Source organism: Staurois parvus, unplaced genomic scaffold, assembly GCF_062004578.1.
Source record: "Staurois parvus isolate SC_StPar_1 unplaced genomic scaffold, SC_StPar_1.0 ptg000078l, whole genome shotgun sequence".
Taxonomy (NCBI): Eukaryota; Metazoa; Chordata; class Amphibia; order Anura; family Ranidae; genus Staurois; species Staurois parvus.
In genome coordinates this window covers 7,918,102-7,942,431 of record NW_028317874.1, presented here as the reverse complement: position 1 = coordinate 7,942,431, position 24,330 = coordinate 7,918,102, and the positions used below count along the sequence as shown (strand labels likewise).

At 41.3% G+C, this 24,330-nt stretch overlaps 1 protein-coding gene across 1 annotated transcript; it reads right to left on the bottom strand.

Moving 5' to 3' along the window:
• Positions 1–1,996: 1,996 nt before the first annotated feature.
• On the bottom strand, positions 1,997–16,272 carry TM4SF18 (transmembrane 4 L six family member 18). Its single transcript, XM_089669545.1, has 5 exons — positions 16,032–16,272; positions 8,849–8,944; positions 5,877–6,019; positions 3,386–3,566; positions 1,997–2,116 (listed from the first exon to the last, which is right to left on the bottom strand). The coding sequence occupies exons 1-5, from the start codon at positions 16,206–16,208 to the stop codon at positions 2,102–2,104; spliced, it is 612 nt and encodes a 203-aa protein (XP_089525671.1). The 5' UTR covers positions 16,209–16,272; the 3' UTR covers positions 1,997–2,101.
• Between the last annotated feature and the right edge of the window lie 8,058 nt (positions 16,273–24,330).

The window sequence follows — 24,330 nt, the reverse complement described above, 5'->3', positions numbered from 1 at the left end:
TATAAATGAGTTCAGCCCCCCCACCTCATACCATCTGATCAATATTCTTCAGCCAATTTACACATCGCGTGTAACCACGCCCAATTCCCAGCCATGCCTCTATAAGTCAAGGTTTCCTTTCCCTATAAGGTCAATGAACCCTCATTCTATGCATTAAGGTGAAAAGCCTTCTGTGCTGCAGGATGCCCCCCAACCCCTCTTTATACTTACCTGAGCTCTTGCCGCTATCTCCTTCCTCCCTGGGCAGTTTGATAGCAGCAGGAGCCATTGGCACCTGCAAATGCACCCAACAACGGTTACATGTGAGAACCCTGGCCAGGACTCCCAGTGATCACATGCGAATGATCTGCCTTGGATGCAGGCAGTCTGTTTCCAGGGCCAATCACATGCATGTAATTGCTGCATGAGTAATTACATGCAAGTTGCCGCGTTTAGCTGTGGGAGCTGGCAGAATCCCATTGCTTTCAATGTAGAGTTGTCTCCTGCAGCTTATTACTGGAAATCCTGCTGATGTTTTCACACGTGATTGTTGTTGGGTGCATTCCAGTTGTGCATGCACCCTAAATTGTCAACTTCATAAGAAAAAACTCAAGTTGTCCTGGATAAATACTACATAGAATCAACAACATCGGTGCCTATCCTTAGTGTATAATGAAAATAACCCCCTCACTATAATAAATAAAATAAAATAAAGAAAAATAAAGAAACAACCCGATATACTAGTTGAAAGCAGCTCCCACCAAAATGTGCAATCACTACAATGTGCCACAAATAAAAATATACATACTAAACAGCTGAAGCTCTTTCTCAATACAATTCTATTGCTAAAATGTCATTCTACTAATATACACAAATAAACATATAAAAACAAGTGATATGTCAAAGTGAATCATATATCCTCATATAAGGCCTTTGAGAAAGCCAATTGCGGCACAACGCCTAGACAGGCCGTGACATCATCACGTTGGGCGGAACACCATGTTTGGATGCCAAGTCTTCTAACACTGTTTTGGATGACTATTGTCCTTTTAACATATTTGAGGGCTTTTTCATTTTTCATTTAATAAAAAAGAAATAGCAGCCTGCACCATTGGTCTTTTTAGGCTTCCTTTATGCCATCCTCATCCCTGGGAGATCGGTGAATCATATTTCAGGAGGATTGTGAGATAAACAACTGATATACAGTATGTATAAAAGCACATTAGACCTCCTTTACTATAGTAAGGTCCATCAGACCAGGTGAGAAGACATCCATAAGATGTGGTGAAGGGCACTCTGGTGATTGTTTTAAGACAATATATTTTGTGATTTTTAGAATACGTAAGGATTGTAAAGGTAATCTAGAATTTCACAGGAAAATTGGATGGTGTATGGGACTGTTATATTGGACAATTTGTTGCTTCAAGTTTATATCTGCACAAGTTATGGTTTTTGAAGATTTAAACATATATATGAGGATATATGACTTACTTTGACTTATCACTTGTTTTATATGTTTAATTGTATATATTGGTATAATGACATTTTAGGAATAGAATTGTGTTTAGCGTATATATCCTTAGTGTATGTTATAAACACAGCAACCAGCACTGCAATATGACTTGTACTTGCATTTTTTTTAAAGAAATGTTTAAAATATAATTAGTATATCTGCATTATTAGCTAAACTCCAGGCACAAAAACTTTTATGTAGAAATATATTCCTGCTCAGGAAATAAATCCGCTTTGTGTTCTCCAAATGCCTTTGCTAATCTATGATCATCACTGTGCTGTACATAATTTGCATAGAGAGCAGAGCTGTGGGAGGGGCCCAACAGTCATACCCACTACAGGCTGCTTGCAGAAAGCTATAGGAGGTGGATATAAGACCAGTCACCATGCACAAGGGAGAGAGCAGCAGTGACTGGTCTTTATTGCAGGATGCTCCTTCACAGAGGCAAAGTATCCTGGTGGGTTACTGCACAGATCTGGAAGAAATACACAAATCACACCAAGATTCAAGGAAGAATTCATATCCCTCTTATATTTAGACCATATTTGCTTATCCCAAAGTTTAGCTTTAAGGAATAAAATGGTTCATCTCAGTTCTTCAATTCGTATTTCATATGTTATCAGGCTGCAAAAGGAAAAAAAAAAAACATGATTATGCCTATTGTGTGTGTATGTACTGTACATGCTTCTAGCAAATTATATAAATAATCATCTTTAAATAACCAATCTAATCTCTATTAATAGCAAATAAAACAATAATTGTTAACAATAAATATTCACATAAATATAACTGCAATATAACCTGAAACAAATCACAATCATAAACTATACAAATCTAATTTTCTGCCTCCTTTAATTGCAAACATATATGCAAAATAAATAATTGTACCCAATTACTGGATGAAAACATACTAAAACCATGCAACTGGCGCTATTCCTGGACCCCATAAATGATTATACTGACAAAATACACACTACTAAAATACTACTGATATTGTGAACTTATTTGTAATAATGTAATGCAAATGACAGCCAAACAATAAAGGGCTGACAAAATTCACACATCATAGTCACCTAATTATTGTTAAAGCAGTATTAACCACTTTCCTATTGGGCACTTTTACCCCACTTCTTGCCCAGGCCAATTTTCAGCTTTCAGCGCTGTCGCACTTTGAATGACAATTGCGCAGTCATGCAACACTGTACCCATATGAAATTTTTGTTATTTTTTTTCACAAAAATAGAGCTTTCTTTTGGTGGTATTTAATCATCACTGGGTGTTTTTATTTTTTGCACTATAAACAAAAAAAAGAGCAAAAATTATGAAAAAAAAGTTTTATTTGTTTCTAATATAACATTTTGCAAATAGGTAATTTTTCTCCTCACTGATGTGCGTTAAAGAGGCTGCACTGATAAGCAGCACTGATGGGTACTGATGAGGCAGCACTGATGATGCCGCACTGATATGCGGCACTGATAGGCAGCAATGATCCAATTAACCTACCAGCATGTCTTTGGGGTGTGGGGGCAAAACCGGAGCAGGGGCGGACTGCCCATTTGGAAACTCGAGCACTGCTTGAAGACCCGGGGTCAGTAGGGGGCCCCATGAGATGCCCCTGGTACCTTTTTCATAGGCTTTTTTGAGTTTGGGCAAGGACACAGTGGCCCCATGATCCCCTATTGCCCGGGGGCCCCATTAGTTGTCAGTCTGCCCCTGAACTGGAGTATCTAGAGGAAACCCACTCAGGCACAGGGAAAGCATGCAAACTCCAGGCAGGTGGTGCCGTGGTGGGGAATTGAACCAATGACCCCAGTGCTGAAGTGCTAACCATTGAGCCAGTGTGCTGCCCCTCAACTATATTGATGATGTTAATTAAATATTGTTAGTATTTACCTGTGTTAAGATCCTGTGGGTCCCACAAAATATATCTCTTAAATCAAATATTGTTTTACAGAAACAGATGATCACTTGTAAAGCACTGAGAACAATTTGGATGGAAAATAGGATTAGGTTCCATTCTACCACAAAGTAAGGCTCCAGACACTGTGACCATGTAGAAGAATCTGAAAGGTACCTATAAAAAACACATAGATAATAGGTAATACTTTATTGTCATTGTATACAAACAACAAAACCAGGATTAGTACAATAAATGTGTACAACCATATTTATTTCTATTAGTGTATACGTTGTGCTAACCCCTTTTTGGGTTGTCCCTCACATGTAGATCCAGGCATCAGGAATTTTCCAGCATTCACTCAACAGTCAAAAACTAGTCCAAAGTGCTTTGTTTTGTTTGAGGTTTATTAGGGAATAAACTTAAATAGGGTTGGAAAGATATGGGATGCCCAGAACTGTAATTGAATGTAACTTGAGGACTTGAAATTTTCTCTGCTATCAAAAATCAAGTGGCTGTCCTCCTGTATGATAGATGGAACATGGCAACTCATAAAGAAAAGGATTTCAAACACTAAATGCAGGTGCTTTCCCTCTGTAGAAAAATACCAAGGCACCTTGCTTCTCTTTAGAATCCCCAAGCAAGAGCTGTAGGGTAACTATGCTGGCTTTAAGTGGCTCTAAGCTGTCCCTCGATAGATAGATAGCTGGGTACTGCACCTGGCTGCTTCTCCTCTATAGGCTCTGGGGTGTAGTGCTTGAAGCTAAGCACTCAGTCACTTCTGGTGACTGCTGAACAGACCTTCTGCTGGGAGGGTCCCAATGGCTCCCAGGATGACTCTATCTCTGGCTCTTCCTCTCTGGCTCCTTCCTACTGCCTAGGGGCAGAGTCCCAAGCATAGGGGTTACCTCACGGAGGCTGGATCTTGGACTCTGCTCCCACATGGCCAGGCTCCAGAGTATTTATGGACCATCTCTCCATATTCTAGGCCATTCTCATCCAGGAACTGGAGGAGACTCTATACATATACAGGCCTCATCCCTGCCCCTCTGCCCTCTAAGTTCTAGAACTCTCTAGCAGTTCTAGAAGCCAAGGGGAGGTGACAGAGACTCAGCCTTTGGAGCTCTGCAAAACTAGCTCTAACAAGTTAACCCTGGCTTCACTGGCTACAACAGGAACCCAATTAGATTTACCTACGGTACACATGGGGTGCTACACAAAGAATAGCAGGTTGTTGTATTCCAATGGAAGAATGGAGAAGATGGAAGCACCCTTAACACCTGAGAGCACCGAAGAGGATCACTTGGCATGGGCTAATATGCTGTGCATACTAGTACATTATGACATAAAGCTCCTGGGAGGCATTTTTTATGTTTTTTTATGCAGTTGTTTTTGTTATTTTTATGAATTTTATTCCACTTTAAAGTTTGGCCCTGGGACTCATGCAGGAAAAAGTACAGTTAGTAGATTGGTAAGCAGTGAGCACCAAGATGAGTAGCGGATCCATGAGCAGACCCCTTGCTGAATCAGAGCTGAATGGATGTCAGTGTTTAACATCCAGGCCCTTTAAGTATGTGTCCGGTATGTTGGGTAGGTGAAGCATGGTGCGGTGGCAGAAAACACAGAGTCCCTGATTACAGAAAACTATGTATTGAATAACTAGTAAAACAGTACAACAGCCCGAGAGGGGGCACATTCGACCAGGGAACTCACACTAGTGCGGAAGGTAAGTGGTGAGTAGGCCTGAGCTGGAGACAGAGCCTTTCAAGGAGAGTGGAGTGTGGCCTTGTTGGTGCAAGCCAAAGGGGAGCTTACTGAGTTACAGACAAAAGCCATACGCTCTCCCTACTCCTCTGGAACCTACCCCTACCACTGTTGCTGTCCCTGACAGGAGGTGTCCTGTACCTGCACTATCCACTCGCAGAATGCATGCCAAAACCCCAGGGCAGGGACTTAAAAAGACTCTGCGTGACCCAAGATGGCTGCCAAGGTCACCACCTGGAATTAAAGTAGTCCATTGGAACAATCTCCCAGGGTACCGAGTGAATCTTAGAGAAACCACATTTCTCTTGACTTCCTCCCCCAGCCACATTGCCATTCCAGATGAAAGCAACCTGAAATGTAGACTGCACCTGTCTACACTCCTCCCTCCTTTGACACCCCTGGGCCCTTTGGACTGAGTAATGCTCCCAGTACATTCCAGTGACTCCGATGTCCATTTACATCTAGCTACGTCTGATCCGTCACATTTAGGTCTGAAATATGGAAAAGGATCATTTTCTGTTTTTTTATCTTTTTTTTTTCTGGGCCAAGACAGACTTAGTGGATACAGGTTTGTTTACATCTGCCTGTTCATAGGGACAAATGAAGCTGCCAGTCAGGTCTGCTTGAACAACTGACAGGCGACCTGATCGGAATGCCCATGTGGAAGGACTCATACAGTAGTTAATGTTTTATACTTTTGTATGAAAGAAAATAATACAGTACCCCCCGGCAGTGTTGGTAAATGGGTACTTCCATCCATCTATTGTCCTGCAGTATGGACCTTGTACTATTCCCAAAGCAGAGATTATCAAAGTGTACGCTGAAAACAATGTACCGAGGGCAGCAAACGTCATGGATCCCAGCTTCTGAAAAACACATTAATACAGCAGTGTTTGAAGTACTGTTTGACTTAACAAGAAAAAGTATATCTATTTATTTTAACTGGAGGATGTTAAAAAACTATACTGTGCTATGTCTTACTATTTGCATCATTTCTCTCAGTTGAGGATTTTTATCTAAACATTTATGCATGCTTCTGTTTTCAATGGCTCAATTGTCCTAGTACATTTTCTCTGTTACATGCTATAACTGTCCTCTGTGCAAGGTATTGATGCTTTAGCGATTTTTCTGCAATGGCAAGGTTGCTTAGTAAGTTCTACTTTAAATCTTGGTATAGTTTTAGGGTCTGTTCAGACTATGTATTTTGTTAACGCAGCCATTTTAACACCACCTTGTCTTAGTACCGTTTCACACTATAGAAATGCAGTCCAGATGTGTTCCAGATGCATTTTTGCATGCACATTTATTACGCGTTTTGGAGCATTCTGATGCATTTTTTATGCATTTTTGACGCGTTCCAGTGCATTTTTTATGCATTCCAGTTCATTTTTCCCCTCTTTTTCTTCAATTTAAATAGCGACATGTGCATTCCAGTGTGCTTTTTGTACATTTTGGTGCATTCCAATGCATTTTTGATGTGTTTTACTGTGTTCCAGTACAGTTCTGTGCACAAAAAATGCAATATGTTCTACTTTTGTTTCTGCAACTGGAACTGCAAGCACTGATGTGAACTATGACATTGACAACCATATAACCTACTTTCTGTGCGTTTTGGATGTGGAAAAAAAGCAACTAAAACGCATGTAGTGTGAACTGGCCCTTAGTGTGATTTGCTCCCAAGTCCTGATTTGAGGACTGGATCTATAGAGAAAGTCCATTCTTAAAGCGGAACTTTACTCATGAGTATACTGACCTCAATCTTTGAGTGATGCAACAGTTACATCCCTTGCTGGCTGTTGTCATCTTCTCCCTGGGTGCCAGGTTTTCGGCCTCTTAACCACTTGCCCTCCAGAGGATATACCCTCCTTCCTGACCAGGCCATTTTTTGCGATACGGCGCTGTGTTACTTTAGCTGATAACTGCGCGGTCATGCAACGTTGTACATAAATAAAATGTATGTCCTTTTTATCACACAAATAGAGCTTTCTTTTGGTGGTATTTGATCACTGCTGCATTTTGTATTTTTTTGCAGTATAAGCAAAAAAAGACCGACAATTTTGAAAAAAAAAACAAACAATATGTTTGATTTTTTGCTAAAAAACATATTGTTTTATTGTCTACAAATGGCAGTATATATACTGGAATTTTGAAAAAAAATTTTTTACTAGTAATGGCGGCGATCACCAACTTATTGCGGGACTGCAGTGAGCATTCTGACATTGGGAGGGAACTGAATAACTGTCATTGACATCCACAGTGACACCAATACAGTGATCAGTGCTAAAAAAAAAGTACTGACACTGTACTAATGGCACTGGGCAGGAAGGATTTAACATCTGGAGCAATCAAAGGGTTAACTGTGTATGTTTTACTAGGGAACTGTTTTGTTTACACACAGACATCTCCCCTGTCAGCTCCGCCGACGATCTCCAAGTCCCGGACGAGAATCTGTGGCCGGGACCCAGTGATTGACATGCCAAAGACCCAGTAGCGACACGGATAGGGCACCCCCTACCTGGAAATACAAAATCACATATATTTACGTGATTTTGCACATCCATGTTGCCATGTAGCAGTACTTCTGCTATAGGGCGGTCGGGAAGCGATTAATTGAATGGTGGAGATTACGTCATCCCATACATGCAAATGGTAGACAGTCATTCTGGCACAGTGTCTCTGAAGTGCATACTGAGCTGTGCATGTGCAGCTTATTGTACGTAAAATAGAAAACTGTGACAGACAGGTAAGTGTGTATTATTGCAGAAAGTACATAGCATGTCTCTTCTGCAATATGCAGCTGCCTGCTCATAGTTTTCTTTAGTTCTGCTTTAAGCCGACTGCAGGAGAGACACACTTTAGGATTTGTTCAGCTATATTTACTTTGACTGTGGGTTCAGTACTGTTGTGAACATGCATGCTCAGTTTAGGTGATTACAAACCAATGTAGCATATTAGTTTTCAGAGTCAAGAGCACAGAACACAGAGAACAGTGTAGTGCTGATCCTAAGCTTAACTATAACTTAAAGTTGATGTCCAGAAAATGAGACACTTCCTAAAATGTGCTGACTTGTATGCCACCTCCTAGACTTCTTTCTTTTATCTATAACTGACAGCTTTTACTGAGCACCACAAGTACAGCTATTGCTATACTCCTGATGCTCTCACAGGAGAGATGCTGCTTTCTTGAAAAGCAGCGACTCTGCCTGCCCCTCCATTTATTTTGTGAATGGGTCCACACATAATACAAAGTGCTTCCTGACTGGCCAACAAGAGAGGTGGGGCGGACAGAGTAGCTGCAAACGATTTTGCAGGGTGGAGCACTAAAAGTATAGAGATAGCTTTACCAAAATATAACAAGCTATGCTCACAGCACTCAATAAAAATCTAAACTATAAATCAAAGAGATAAGTCTAAAAGGTGGCATGCACTTCGTTGGACTTGACCCATAGCAATTTGGTACATTTTAAAAAGTGGCTCATTTCCTGGAGTTCAGCTTTAGCTTTTTAAACACTATCTTGCTTAAGGTGGCAAATGTTTGAAAATAGAAACTAACAGCCCCAAGCCTAAAGGTACCTGTGTAAACATTGCAGCAATCAAATGTTTTCTATGAGAAAGGCAGACATTTTTTCTTCCTGCACTATAAATGAGACCCATATCTAAATAAAGAAAAATAAATAGTTCACATTTATACTTACTGGAAAATTTACATTATATTTCTTTTTCCCCGAGCAGCATGATGTACAGCATTTATAGAAATCCACAAGTAAAAGTACTGTGGCTATAATGATCATCTGAAATAAATAAAATAAATGTAAGTAATCGAGATATAAAATATTTGTTATTAAACCCTGCTTTGCAAAAAAAATTGAGGCACACACTGCAAGATGCTTGAAGTCCAGTGTAAAGTTTCCACGGTCTGTATTGATTTGGGGAGCCATGTCATCTGCTGGTGTTGGTCCACTGTGCTTCATTAAGTCCAGGGTCAACGCAGCCGTCTACCAGGAGATTTTGGAGCACTTCATGCTTCCTTCCACAGACAAGCTTTATGGGAATGCTGACTTCATTTTCCAGCAGGACGTGGCACCTGCCCACACTGCCAAAAGCACCAAAACCTGGTTCAATGACCGTGGGATTACTGTGTTTGATTGGCCAGCAAACTCACCTGAGCTGAACCCCATAGAGAATCTATGGGGCATTGGCAAGAGAAAGATGAGAGACATGAGACTGAACAATGCAGAAGAGCTGAAGGCCGCTATTGAAGCATCCTGGTCTTCCATAACACCGCAGCAGTGCCATAGGCTGATAGTTTCCATGCCACACCGCATTGAGGCAGTAATTGCTGCTAAAGGGGCCCAAACCAAGTACTAAGTAAATATGCATGCTTATACTTTTCAGAGGTCTGATATTGTTCTATGTACAATTCTTGTTGATTGTAATATTCTAATTTTCTGAGATTGTGGATTTGGGGTTTACATGAGCTGTAAGCCATAATCATCACAAATATGACAAATCACGGCTTGAACTATCTTGCTTTGCATGTAATGAGTCTCTCATATATTAGTTTCACCTTTTAAGTTGCATTACTGAAATAAATGAACTTTTGCACGATATTCTAATTTTTCGAGTTTCACCTGTATATATGTGTGTGTTTGGTACCTCTAAAGTCTAATTATGCAGTTCTAATGTTTTTTTTTACTTTTCTGATCTGCATACAGGTTCCAGGGCAGTCACTCCAAAAGTATTAAAATGTCCGCACTGAAGTGTAGCACCCACCTAGGTAGCTAAGGGGAGTTTGCTAGGTTTTTTGTCGGCTACGAAGGCTTAATAGCAGCCTGTGCTGAGTCAGAGGGTTATTTTAGGTCAGGACTGTGAGACCAGTTCTCTGATACCTCCCCCTGTTCTAGAAACTTGGAGAAGGTTCTAGAAGCAGTGGGCAGGGGTGAGGAGATGCTGACCTGCATGCTTAGAAGACTCTGGCCAATCCCCAAGCAGGAGGTTTGGCAAGGAGCCAGGACAGCCTTTAAAAGTGATTGAGCCTGCTCAGGAGCAGGAGAGTTCAGGTGGAAGATGGAGTGAGAGGCAGAGATGTAGGAGTCTGGGAGGGGGCCCAGTGGAATCAGGGAAGGAGCCAGCCCAGGAGGAGTCCTAAAGGCAGCTACCAACCTAACCAGCTCTCACAGGAGAGAACTGAGTGAGCAATCCTGCACCTCCTGGGACCGATAAGGGGAGAGGGCATTCAGTTGAGAAACTTGACTAGCCCCATCTGGGACTGCTAATCTAAAGGTGGCAGATTCTGTGTCCCCTTGCTCAGGGATTCCCTCAGGCAGCTGGATGGAGAGGAGGATTCATCTGGGGTCTGAGGTGGCACACCTGGAGGGCTGGAGAGCTCTTCCAAACAAGAGACTTTGCTGTCTAACGGACTTGTACATAGTTGCTAAGGAGTTTGTCCTCAGTTCACTGTTCTCTTGGACATCCCATTCACCCCTCTACCCCATCCAAGTTCAATACCCCTTAATAAAACATAAAACAAAGTTCAAAGACTGTTTACTGTCTCCTGTGTGCAAGGTCAGAAGAGAATGCATGTTGCCTGGCTGTGCAGGACTATAGGGGGACACAAAACTCACCGACTCCTAAGGGGGTAATGCTACAGATGCATAACAGTCAGTTAAAGGCATTATAAACCTTCCTACTTGCACCTTGTGTTTTTCACCTGGACAAGATGTGCCTTGATCATGTTATTTCATGGTGTTGTTTTTATGCCCTGTACGTACAGTATAAAGTAGAAAAAACATTCACATTGTGTCTGAAGTTTATGTTTGTGGCATGGCACTGCACAGGTTAATGTTTGACCTCTGTCTATGGTCTGATAACCGACACTTCCTGTGAAGAAAGTATATATTCCATTATCCCTGGTTCTCTCAGTTTAGTGCTCTGCAGTTGCAGTAATTAGCTCTGGCACAGCCACAAGCAGGCAGAACAACAAAAACACACAGAAAGTTCACTATGCAGTTAGAAGGGTTTTTTTCCCTTAAATTAGCCCTTCCACATAGATGATAGTGGTTAGTAACACATCCATTGCATATTGTTTGACCCCGAACAAGAGGTTGTCTTGTCACTTTGGAGAATAGGAACAAGCTAGTTTTAACAAACCATGTGAAACTACATTGCTGCGCTGTAAAATCAACAAGTGAATAACATAAATACAAAGTATAAAGCAAGATACTTTGGCAAAATGAGTGAGGTCCAAGCCTTGTTTTCACACAATGATAGATTAGACAGCTGACATGTAAATAAAACCACATTTGAAACAATTGTGGTTTTAGTTACATGTCGGCAGTCTAATTTACCATTTTGTGCAAACAAGGCTTGGGCTCCACTCATTTAGAGTCTTGGCCATCTATAACATCAAACGTAGGTTTGGTATGCTCCAGTTTTCACATTAAGGCTTGACCATCTATCAAAACACAAAGAGGCTTTGCCAGCTTCCTTTGTTCCATATTGAGGCTTAGGTCACACTTTAGTTTTGCTATTGGATAAAAGATGTGTTTCGGCCATGTTTAAAATCAAAGTGAGGCTTGGATAGTGATTTGGTCCGCCTCTATGCAAAGTTCCTCCCTATTGCATGTAGATATAAGTAGTGTTGTGTACAAGCATGGCTTCCACGCCCCAGATGATGTCAGATGTGACACGCATAGGATGGGGTGGAGCTATCTCTTGTAACGTCACCATGCAGGTTGTAACCCAGAAGTAACCACTACATTTCCGTGGACCAATATTTTAATTATTACAAGCGCTTGTTGTTTTTACTATGTGAGTGGCTAGTGTTTTTCTTTTAATACATTTTGCATACAGTTTTACACTATGTTGGCATTCCTGACTTTCTTTATATGTCATAGCTGAATACCTTGCTTTATTGGATATGGTATTTTGGTGACCTAATGCGGAGATTCGGAGGTGGCATGTTACCCTGTAGATGACCCTATTGATACACAAGCTCAAGTGACTCTTTTTATGTACAAAGAGTCCACTTGTTCTGCTAAGAGTTCTGTATATTCAAGGTGGTGGCACACTTTGGGGTTTGGAAGATATGTATTGTTTACAAGTTTGGAAAATTCTCTTTCCTTCATTAGTCACAAGCTTGGACTGTATTTCACTTTATTTGGGACAAACACTTTTACATCTTGCTTTATAATTTGTATTTGTTATTCACTTGTTGAGTTTACAGCACGGCAATATAGATTCACATTACTGATACACAATTTATCTGATTGTTTCTGCCAGCAGCTATTTTGATCTGATTTCTATTTGTTTATACTGTATTTTGTGCATTAGTAGCAAACCATAGACATAAGGGAATCAGTCAGCAAAGAAAGACACTACAAACTGCAACCGCTACATGTGAGCCTGTCATTACAAGGTAAAGCAAACAAACAGCACAGGGAATAAAACTACACCAATACGTGGTTAAAACAACAAAAATATTGGAAAGTATACAAAGCCTTTAATTATTTTCAGGGGGTGGTCAGAACTGAAAATCCTTGTATTTCCTATAATAGGTTCACTTATATAGTATTTTAGCAATATGCACTAAACACAGGTTACCTTCTGAATAGCTGTTTACTAATGATGTAGTACATCAAAAAATGGTCATGGTTGCCATAACTGTTTTTCTTATATCAGTTTGGAATTCAGAAGAAACTGACTGACCGCATGTTGTACAACATTGCATTTAAGTGTGATTTTATTATTCTTCATGTTATAAAAGCTAAGTTAGAGTGTCATTTTGACACTACGCTTTTGCTTTCCCTTGAAGGATAAGGGAAGATGAGAGGATAAGAGGAGGATCAGAGTTTTGTTTTGCCACTGGGAAACTCTGCCTTCGGTGGAGGTTTTTCCTCCTCCTTCCACTTTCACCCCCTCACCTCTTTCTCTTTATTGGCCAATCAATACTGTGCAACTCCCTGAGCAGTCATCCCCTCCAAACTACTATGTCCCAAGTGCCTGATTTCCTTCCCCTTTTACCCCCCTACATGCCATACCCCAAACACTGAGCCTATCCAAGTGCCTGCTCTCCTACCCCTTATCTCCACCCTCACTCGGACTGTTCCAAGACCCCCCCCCCCAGCCATCCGTCCATCCATCCATCCATCCATCCATCCAGGCCACTACAATTCTGGCCAATGCAACCCTGCCCAGACTGCTCCACTCAGAGCCAATGCATCCCATCCCTGACTGCTCTGCTCACTTTGCAACCTATACAATGGTATACTGTGCAGGGAAGGCAAGCATATCTCACCTGTCACACCACCTGCTTCTGTGCCTGTGAGTATCATGGTATGGGCCATGTGAAAGAAGTGGTCTACAAGGAGCTTCAGCTGATAAATGGTGAGTGGCTGGGGACAGTGGTGCTGAAGGGGATGGCTTCCATCTCAGCAAGCAACAAATGAGTAATGCCTGTCTATTACAATTAATTCAAGCTTTACCTATGATTTACAGTGAGTTATCACCTTTAGTGTATTTCCACCTTTGCAGTTAAATTTGAGAACCCCACCACTATATGTTTTTTACGTTCCAAATCACACAAAATGCCTAGAAATAATATCAAAAATATATTTGTAACTTTTTTTTTCTTTGGAGCGGAATTATACATAGAACTCTACCAGCAGCTTCTACTACTTTGAAAAGATGTCAGTTTGGAGATAAGGGACAGACAGAATATACAAGACTGAGACACAGTGCATTAACATACAATGTCTTGAGATCTTTAAACATGTGTTAGGACAGAAAATTCTGCACATCTATTTAACAACTGATAATAAAATCTGCCAGCAAGAGTGCAGACAGAATTAAATATGGCAAACACAGCTCCCCTGCCCCTTCTTAAACATTGCACAACAAGGGATACCTAAATAGGATTTTACAGAAAGGGGCATTTAAAAAGATAAGAAACAATTTTTAAATATTAAAGTTATGCTATGTGAATGGTAAAATGTAACAAATATAAATGATTAGTTATCCTTATTTGTCTTCAAAAGTCTAAATATAATTTAAAAGATAAGTTCACCTTTAGAACAGGTTACATGTTGTTTTGTTTTTACGGTGGAATATGTAACATGTTCCCATAGCAGCAGTCGTGCCCGCCACCCCCCCCCCCCCGACAGATAATACGAGGAGGAGTTTCCCCATACTATCTGTCAGATACTGTGGAGCACCGTGGTAGTTCATTGAAGCTTCCTGTCAGTATATCTGCTTGCTCGTACATCCCATATGGCAAGCAGATATTCTGATAGGTCTGCAGGAGACCTGCATGACATCAGTGATCTACTGATTGCAGGTGCAATGCTGTCAAGGCTTCTGCAGACAGAAATAATAAATGCACATTTTTGTACCTGCAAAAAAACGTGCATTTATTATTTTTGTCAAAAAGGTGAACTTATCCTTTAAGCCTATGATTCAACAAAGTCCAAGAACAAAACCAATTGACATGTGTATACTACAAGTTGGCCACTAGATGGCAATAAAACAGTCATTTTATTGTAGCATGTGTTTCAATTATGCTTTCAGTGTCTTCTAATAATTTTCATTGGGATAAAAAGAAAAAGGAAAGAACAGTATCATGGACAAGACTATTATACTATTAGAAACCTAAAAGTAGCATCTGATTTTCTTTGCACAAGCATAACATACATTTCACCTGTCACTTTTCTTGATAAAGTAAATATAAATTATGAAATGTAAACTGTTTGTTTACATTGTAATCATGTGATCGCTATGATCAGTTGTGTTGTAGTCAAAATTCTGTCTGGGACAAAACTTTGTGTGTGGAAATTTTAGAACTGATTAATATTCACCTTACTGACATATCTACATAATCTGAATCTACATAAATCTGTTTCAAGTTGGACCATTTGCTGCACATATAGAAGACAAATCTCTGAAGAGTGTCCCAAATACCCATATTGTAATTTTGTATTCCCTCGTTCCCACCTCAGCAAGTTGAAAGGTAAAGTAAGGCCAATTATATTTTAGTACAGTTTTGTCTAATTACAATTCCTTTACTAAAAAAAATTAGGAATGTTCACACTATAAATGATGTGAATATTTGCTTTAATTATTTAATGTACAATAGGTAAACAGGGATTTTCTTTTCACATGATGGGAGAATTAAAGTGAATCTTTACACATATCCACAGTGTGAATATATTTAGAAATACTTAGAGCAGAGTTCCACTCACCCTGTCAAAAAATAAAACTCAGCAGCTACAAAAACTGTAGCTGCTGACTTTTAAAAAACAGCCAGCCACTCACCTGTCCCCTGGTCCTGCGGTGTGTCCCCCACAGTCTGTTTCACCGGCCATCCTGTATTCTAGGAGGCCGGCATCTTCAGTGTGGGCACCCGGCTGTGATAGCTTGCGACTTCACAGCTGGGTACCCACTGCGCATGCATGAGTAGTGCGGCACTTCATGAATGGTCCTGTAGTCTTCTGAGACCTGTCACGTGTCCCAAAATACTACAGGTAGGGAGGGAGGACACCGTCCATTTCTAATCACCTAGGCAATTGGACTGGAAGTGGGAGTGGGTACCTGTCAAATTCGGGTACCCCCCAAAGGTGTCAATCCTTAATGGGGAGCAGGAGAGCAGTCCTTAAAGCAGAACTTCCCCTTTTGGGTGGAGCTCCGCTTTAAATAAATCAGCCTCAACAATAGAAGCAAATAAGTTATTTACTGAAAAAGTATCTTCTGGGTGCCTAGAGCTCGGTTACAGCTAAATAACAGCATGGCTGCACTGTTAGAGTCAGGTGAAGGTGAAGTGGCTTCCTAAAATGATGGTAAAACATTTTTCTCATGCACACAAGACCCACATCATACAGTGCTTACCATGATGCCCCCAAAACAGATTCCTTGAAAAAACCAGATGTAATTAGAGAGCTGGTTGCTTGCTGCATAAATGCTATCTTCATTAGGAAAATATAAGAGGATATTGACGACAATATTCCACACCGCCAGTGGGATGATAGCTAGGATTGAATACTCAGAGCATTTCTTCAGAAACATGATCAGAGGGCAAGGCAATCAATGTATTGCCTATGTTGTGAATATTCTTTAAGAAAGACTTGGATCTCTGTGCTTCCTGCATCTGATCTAAGGACAGCATGGTTGCTGAGATATTTGAACAAACAATTCAGGCACTTAGTAACTGCTCAAGACCAAAACAGACACCTAATAGTAGCAGTGACAGTACTGCTATGGACCTGTGCTATAGTAGTTGTTATACCTGTTTTAAGGAAATCTGTAGAGAAAATAATAAGCCTGATGCGGCACAGCAGGAGCCATAGTATGCCTGAGTTTAAAGTATATCTCTAAGCAAAAGTTTTTTTTTATTAAAGCCAAACCTAAGTGTCACTGTCAAAATTTGCGAGAAGACAGGCGCTTTATTGCAGAAGAGACATGCAATGTCTCTATTGCAATAAAAAGAAACCTACCTGCCTGCTTGCAGTATTCTGTGGAATGTACCCTGAGCCAGTGGTGTATTTAGGATTCATGCTGCCCTAGGCAACACAAAAATTGTCTACCCCCATTGACCAACAACACCCCAGCACCCCCCACCCTGACCCGAGAGAGCCTTCCACTACCACCGCCCCCCATACACTGGCAACCTCCCCCCCACCCCGACAAGAGAAAAGACTCTCACCTTCACAGATCCGGAAAACTCTGGAACAAGAGTCAGGCTCTGCATACACCATCAAGCAGCCCGCAGCCTTTCTCAGGTCCCACCTGGTCCATGTGCTGCGTGTGTCCCTTCTTCCTTTCCTTCTTTCAGGGGACAGTGATGCCCCCCTGAAAAATGCTGCTGCCGCCCTGAAAAATGCCGCCCTAGGCAAATGCTTTGTTTGCCTTGTGGTACATACACTTCTGCCCTGAGCTGCACATGTTCTTCCCCAGTTTGCATTCTTGCACAGTACCTGTGTGCTGGAATGACTAAACTCCTGTGAATGTGCAGGAGTGATGTCATCCCATGCTGGCCAATGAAGACAGCTGAAGACCATCATCCAGCAGAAGATGATGGCTGCGGTGAAGGACCATTGAAGGAAAATTAAGTTTAGCTCCCCTCTAAAGCGAGGCTCCAGGCTCTCCCCCAAAAAATTAAAATTCAGCAGCTACAAATACTGTAGTTGCTGACTTTTAACATAGGTACACTTACCTGTCCAGGAATCCAGCAATGTCCTCATCCGAGCCAATTCTTATTCTTGCAGCTTTACAGCTGATTTCCTACTGTGTGTGCGTGAACTGCAGTGCACTTTGTGAATGGTCCCGCAGTCTGAGACCTGTGAAGTGTCCCAAAAGGCTGAAGGGGAAGAAGGGGGGGCCAAGGTTTTTACTCAGATTGTCGCGGCGTATCTGAGTGGAAGTGAGAGCAGTTACCTGTCAAAATAAGGTACCCACTTCCCCTTCCTCCTCAAAAAAAGTGCCAAATGTGCCAGTGGATGGGGATGGGGGGGTACAAACAAGCCAAAGTTCCCTCTTGGGTGAAGATCCACTTTAAAGCGGAGCTCCAGTGCCCATAACAATTTTTTAAACAGCTCTCCCGTTATTTCATCTTTCCTTTTAATAATTGAATAAAGGTATATGTGATATCCTGCTCTTTAGTTGATAAAAAGTAATATTTTACCTCGATCTAGGAAGCAGGCAAACCACCATGAAGAATGTGGGCATCTGGAGCCCACAGATCTATATTTCCGGGATTAGGTGCTGCTGGCTATCCCAGCATGCACCTCCCAATCTCACGCCTGCGCAGTAATGACACTTAATTCCTAACTAAGATTCGCAAGGACTCCTTGGATAGAAGACCCGATATCCCAGGAAACCTTGAGAATCGCCTTATTACGTCATTGCCTAGGCGGCAGGGACCAGAAGCGCTGCCTTAACCCACTATTTAAGGGTATTTACAAACTTAAAAAAATGTTTTATATATATATATATATATATATATATATCCAACAGTACAACAAAATGGCATTGCTAATAGAGGAAGAAAAAAAATTAATGGAACTCTACTTTACATTTTTGAATAGAATGGAGGTGGGTTATATAGCAGTTTTTGTCCCCGTTGGGGAAGTTCCCTTCTCTATTTGTACTGGTGAAAGAAGTAAAAAAGTAAGTGAGGAGATATCCAAGGTTTCAGAATTTACAAAGTGTTAGTTTTAGAATTGCCCCAAGCAGGGGTGGACTGACCATTAGGCAACTCGGGCACTGCCCGAGGGCCCGGGGTCAGTAGGGGGCCCCATGAGATGCCCCTGGTACCTTTCATTGGCTTTTTTGGGTGTGGTTTGAGTGTAGGTGAGGACACAGGGGCCCCATGATCCCCTATTGCCCGGGGCCCCATGAGTTTTCAGTCCGCCCCTGGTCCCAAGAAGGGGAAGTAGGAAAGAAAAAATCTTCTAATGGGTAGAACTGTCAAAGTGGGAAATTCCCCTAACTTTGGGATATTCCCTCTAACTTCCTTTTTCATCTCCAGGACAGGAAGTAAAGACAAATTTCCCCAACCGTACACAAACAACAGCAAATTACCTGGCAGACGTTTTACAGTTTTTTTGACTCCCACTTGGTAGTGTTCAGGGCTTAAGCTTCCGATCACCAAGTCTGAGTGCTGTGCAGGTTTGCTGACCCCAGTGCAAGCTTTGAGAAAAGCTTGCAAGTTGCCGGAGCTGATCAATGCAGCAAGGCAATGAAGCAGAAGTAAGAGCAGCACCTTATGGGCCCTGATATTCAGCAGCCGAACTATTATTTATTTTTATTTTCCTGCAGCAATTATTTAGAAGACCAGCAGGTAAATAAAGTAAAAGTTCACAGGGGCGGCATAGTGGATAAATGGTTGGCACTTCCACCTGGCAGTACTAGGGTCATTGGTTCAAATCCCAACCACAGCACCACCTGCCTGGAGTTTGCATGTTCTCCCTGTGTCTGTGTGGGTTTCCTGCAGGTACTCCAGTTTCCTCCCATACTCCAAAGACATGCTGGTAGGTTAATTGGATCCAGTCTAAATTGGCCCTAGTATGTGTATGTATGAATGTGAGTTAGGGACCTTAGATTGTATACCCCCTTGAGGGTTAGGGACTGATGTGAATGTACAAGATATATGTAAAAGCGCTGCATAAACTAACAGCATTATATAAGTACCTGTAATAAATAATAATATTAATTTGCACCTAAAACAAAAAGCATGGACACAAAACATATTAAAATTAGATATGTTTTGAAATGTACAGTTTTTATGTATGAACTTGTGTCGGCATCATCAGGCTTGTGCCATTGACATCAGTTTCAGACACTATAGAGATCGTTTAGGGCTCGCTAATGTTACGTTGAACTGTGTTGGTCTGAATAGATCACAGGCTCAAAGCAAAGATGCATAAAAACAATTGTTTTCTATGTGCTCTGTTCATACCATACAGTACATGTGTAGTAGTGTGCAGTGTGTAAAAATGCAACATGTATGTACAGTATTTGTACACAGCACAGCACAAAGCAACACACATCACCGCAACTCACAATGAGCTGGGGGGCATACAGTTGTATGAAGTGTCTTCAATGAAAGGAAAAAAGTACAGTGTGATCAGGGGCGGACTGACAGCTCATGGGACCCCCGGGCAATAGAGGATCATGGGGCCCCTGTGTCCTTGCCCAAGCTCAAAAAAGCCTATAAAAAAGGTACCAGGGGCATCTCATGGGGCCCCCTACTGACCCCGGGCCCTCAGGCAATGCTCGAGTTTCAAATGGTCAGTCCGCCCCTGAGTGTGATGCTTTGTAACAACACATCACACCACCACATCACTGCCCCTACACTATATACACCATGCACATGTATTTTAGTATGTGGGTTGGTGTAAACAAGCCCTTAGGCTAAGTTCACACTTTTGTGTTGCGGGAATGTGCGCTAAATTATGCTTCTTCCTACAGCATTCAAATATGTGCATCCCTTTGTGGGCGCTTGGCAGTGCCATTAATTCTTAATCTTCAGGATTTCCTAATGAAACCCCAATGCACCTTGCTTACCCACACTTTTTACACATGCCAAAACACATGGCAACAAAGCATGCATGTTGGTGTGATGTGATTTAAAATAAATGGGTCATGCACATCTTTTGTGCTATTTTCACGCAAAGGGTAGTCCATTGAAACAATTGGGTTGCCCTAAATGCAACAGGCGAAACTGCAAAAAAACACACATGCATCTGCATAGGTGTGAATGAAGCTTTAGAATACCTTTACAGGTGCATGTGGCCTGCAGTTCACCTCCTGAACAAGGTGCTTCAAGTGACTTGTGCATTCTAATAGACTTGTATAAGAATGAAAAACCTGCTTGAAGTAAACATAAGCCCATTCACATAGGTCCTTTCAATTCACGTATGTGCAGATGTACCATAATATTTCTTTCTGAATTTTTCCAGAAGTTGTGGTTCATAATTAGATCAGTGTGCCACACCCAGAAACTTTTATGAGATGTTGTTGGTGATGTACACCTGTGTACCTGTGTACTGTCAAATGTGTTCTCATGAGAAAATAATATTAGAACGCTATGAAGCGTGGGAATGTTCCTTGTCATATCAATGTACTTTTGTTCGGTGAAACTAAACTCGCTGTTATGACCACGTCAACTGAAAAAATTGTTTGGCAAGCTGAGATGGTGTTTATTAAAAGCGAATAAAAATTTAATTTCTGCTGTTCACCTGGTAATATTTCAGTAGGACACAGAGCAGAGTAAAGCCAGCCATACATGGATAGAAATTTGGCAGGTTCATCAGGGTATGGGCACCCTGGTTGTACAGAAGTCGATCAATCGATCAGATTCTGTACAACCAGCCTGTCTGGTATTTCCTGATTGATCATTGCCACCCGCTATAGCTGGCAATGTTGATCATTGTGTTCTCACAGCAGAGAAGGTTCCTCTCTGTGAGAACACAATAGCACAACAAGAGTGATTCCCGCATTCACCTTGAATGTGTGGATGGGGGAATCTGCACATTTTGTATAATATATAATGTACTGTGTATAAAAATGTATAATGTGTGGCCTGCCTTAGACCTCGTTTACATGTCAGGCAAAGTGGTAGTAAAAATAGGCAGGTACTCTTTGTTTTATTTGCACCTCCAAACCTAAATGCAAGCTGACATGATAAACGCTCAGGTTCATACACATTGTCATGGCCATGTTGTGGTGCAGAAAATTTTATATAGCATGTCACCATTTGGGAAATTTATCGATAGTAAAATTAGTTGTTTTAAAAGGAATACTGGTCAACTTAGTATTTTGTTTATAGATTGCAATAACAATAAAATAAAGTTTGCAAACCATTTTTGCCAAAAGAAAGCCTTGGCTGTTCTAAATAAATGTATATATATATATATATATATATATATAAATTATATACTGTATATCTTAATTATTTCAGTTAGGACAGTTATTTCTGGATAAGTTATTGCTGAATATGTAAAAATTGCTTTGTTTCATAAAGGGTTTACAGGTGCAGCAACTTAAGTAATTGATACATTCAAACAATAATTTTTAAAAAAAAAAAATTTAAAGTGACATTTACATTCAAGGCATGCCTGGATTGCTAACTGTCACATTTGCTTGTGTTCGCAAACAAACTGTCAAACCATCAAATAGCTGCTGTTATAACTGATCACATGAACAGAACCATGGCAGTTGCAGATCAAATAGAAGCTAAAATGGCAGCTTCCTTGGCTAAAAAGCATAGGAGGGTTTAGTTCCGCTTTAAAGGCAATTTTTACAAGGACATTCTGATCAGGTCCGCCTGTCACTTTTTCTGGCACACCCAAATGAGATCAAAAGCTGCATGCAGGTCTATGGATAGGCGGGTGTAAACTGACTTGTTTCCATTTACAGCCGTCTGCCTCAGAGCCTGTTTAGGTCTGGGAGAAAAAGTAAAGAACTGCGCCTTTTTCCATTTCTTCAGACCTAAATGTGAGAAATAGGAGGTAGCCTATGGATACAAGTCTGTTTACATATGGCTACCTATAGAGCTATTACAGGTCTACCCATATCCGCCAGGCACAAATTGAACAGGCATGGATGTACAAAAACTGCTATTCATCCCATTCAGCTCTGATTCAGCAGGGAATCTGCTTATGGGTCTCCTGCTGAAGAGGGTGGAACTACTTTGTGAGAAAAAACCCTAGAGGTGATTGAGATAAAAAAATGTTTTAAGCAGGATCTTGAGATTTAAATCTGGCTCTGAGCACAATACATGAAATGTTCTGCAGAAGAATAATTTTGAGTCCACTTCAAAAGTCATCAACTTTGAATATATCTAAACATATTCCCACTGGGCTGCTTTACATTTTCAACAGGTTTGAAATGATTCTACAGGCTATTAGTTGTTCCAGCCACCATGTATTTTCTCCCTGCCACATTCTTCCACTAAGTGATCCATTTGTGTCCAACCACAGTTGCACAATTAACTGAGCTGAATAAAGTCCATTTATGTAACCCTGCACAATGCACAGCAGTTTTGGTGCAGAAGAAGGCAGGAAAAAACTGGTAGTTGTGCACAATTAAAGTGATATCCTTATTCTCCAAAAATAATTCATACACAGGGGAGGACTGACCATTCGAGCACTCGGGCACTGCCCGAGGGCCTGGGGTCAGTAGGGGGCCCCATGAAATGCCCCTGGTACCTTTTTTATAGGCTTTTCTGAGTGTGGACAAGGACACAGGGGCCCCATGATCCCCTATTGCCCGGGGGCCCCATGAGTTGTCAGTCCGCCCCTGGTCATACATCCATTACATAATAGCACTGTAATCTAGTTTTCATGAAATTATTTCTTACTGTATTTTTCTGCTTTCTTTTAACGTTTACTTTGAGCTCCCGAATTTCTCTTTTTCCAGCTCACTTCTATGTGTTTGAAGCAAACACTGCACATTAGTTGTGGTCATGTGCACTGCTCTATGCACACTACACATCCCATAGTCCTTAGTCCATCTTGGGACAGTGTCACAACAGAGGAGGAGGAGGAATGAAGGTATCAGCAGCAGCAGATTCAAGGTGAGAGTTTTTACCTGGTTCTGGGATTGTTTTTATAAAACCCTTTCATCCCCTTCTCACCTGTTCATCTCTTCTCTATCCTGTCTATATGTGAATTGTATATCAAGTCTTTGCCTATCTCATTTTGTAAATAACCTCCTCATCTCCATTCTGCAAATGTGACCTGTAGATTAAAGGCTAAGTTCACCTTTTTAAAAAAAAATAATAAATGCATATTTTTTTCAGGTAAAAAATTGTGCATTTTTTTTATAGGAAGCCTGTAAAGCATTGCACCCACGATCTAGTGTCAGGCTCGTGCAGACTGTCAGTGTAGCTCTCTGTCCGTACCTCCCAAATGGAACTTACTGAAATACAGGAGGATAAAATAACTACAAGAGCACTTACCAGTGCCCTCGAAGTCCATTGAGAACTACAAGCCATTAGCCGCAATGGCTGATGGTAGTTTGATTTCATTCATTCACAGAACTCTGAATGAAAGATGGGGCCTGGTGGGCGGAGCCCTGCATGGCCAAGCTGTATTTGAACTGTGACAGTGGGTGCAGTCACAATGGGAGATCGGGGGTTGTGAGTAGTAATGGGCTGAACACACCCCTGTTCGGTCCGCGAACTTCGAACAGAAAAGGCAATTCAGTAAGCGGTATATTACTACATCTGCGTATGTGGTAAGATACTGCACAGCTACTAAAAACATTCTTTAATGTTTCAGCTGTCACCGGGGTTCCCCACTGACAGCTGAATGTAAAAAGAATTGCCTGTATTGCCCGGCAAATAAACTTTTCTTTTTTTAAATGCGTGGGGCCCCCCTCCATCCATACCAAGCCCTTTGGGTCTGATATGGATAAGATCCATACTGCTCATGGATCATATAAGATTATCTGCTCATATTCAGCCAAATGCTTCAGAACTCATTGGATGCCGCTTCACAGTGCAGATGGACAATGGCCCAAAGCATACTGCAAAAGCAACCAAAGAGTTTTTTAAGGGAAAGAAGTGGAATGTTATGCAATGGCCAAGTCAATCACCTGACCTGAATCCGATTGAGCATGCATTTCACTTGCTGAAGACAAAACTGAAGGGAAAATGCCCCAAGAACAAGCAGGAACTGAAGAC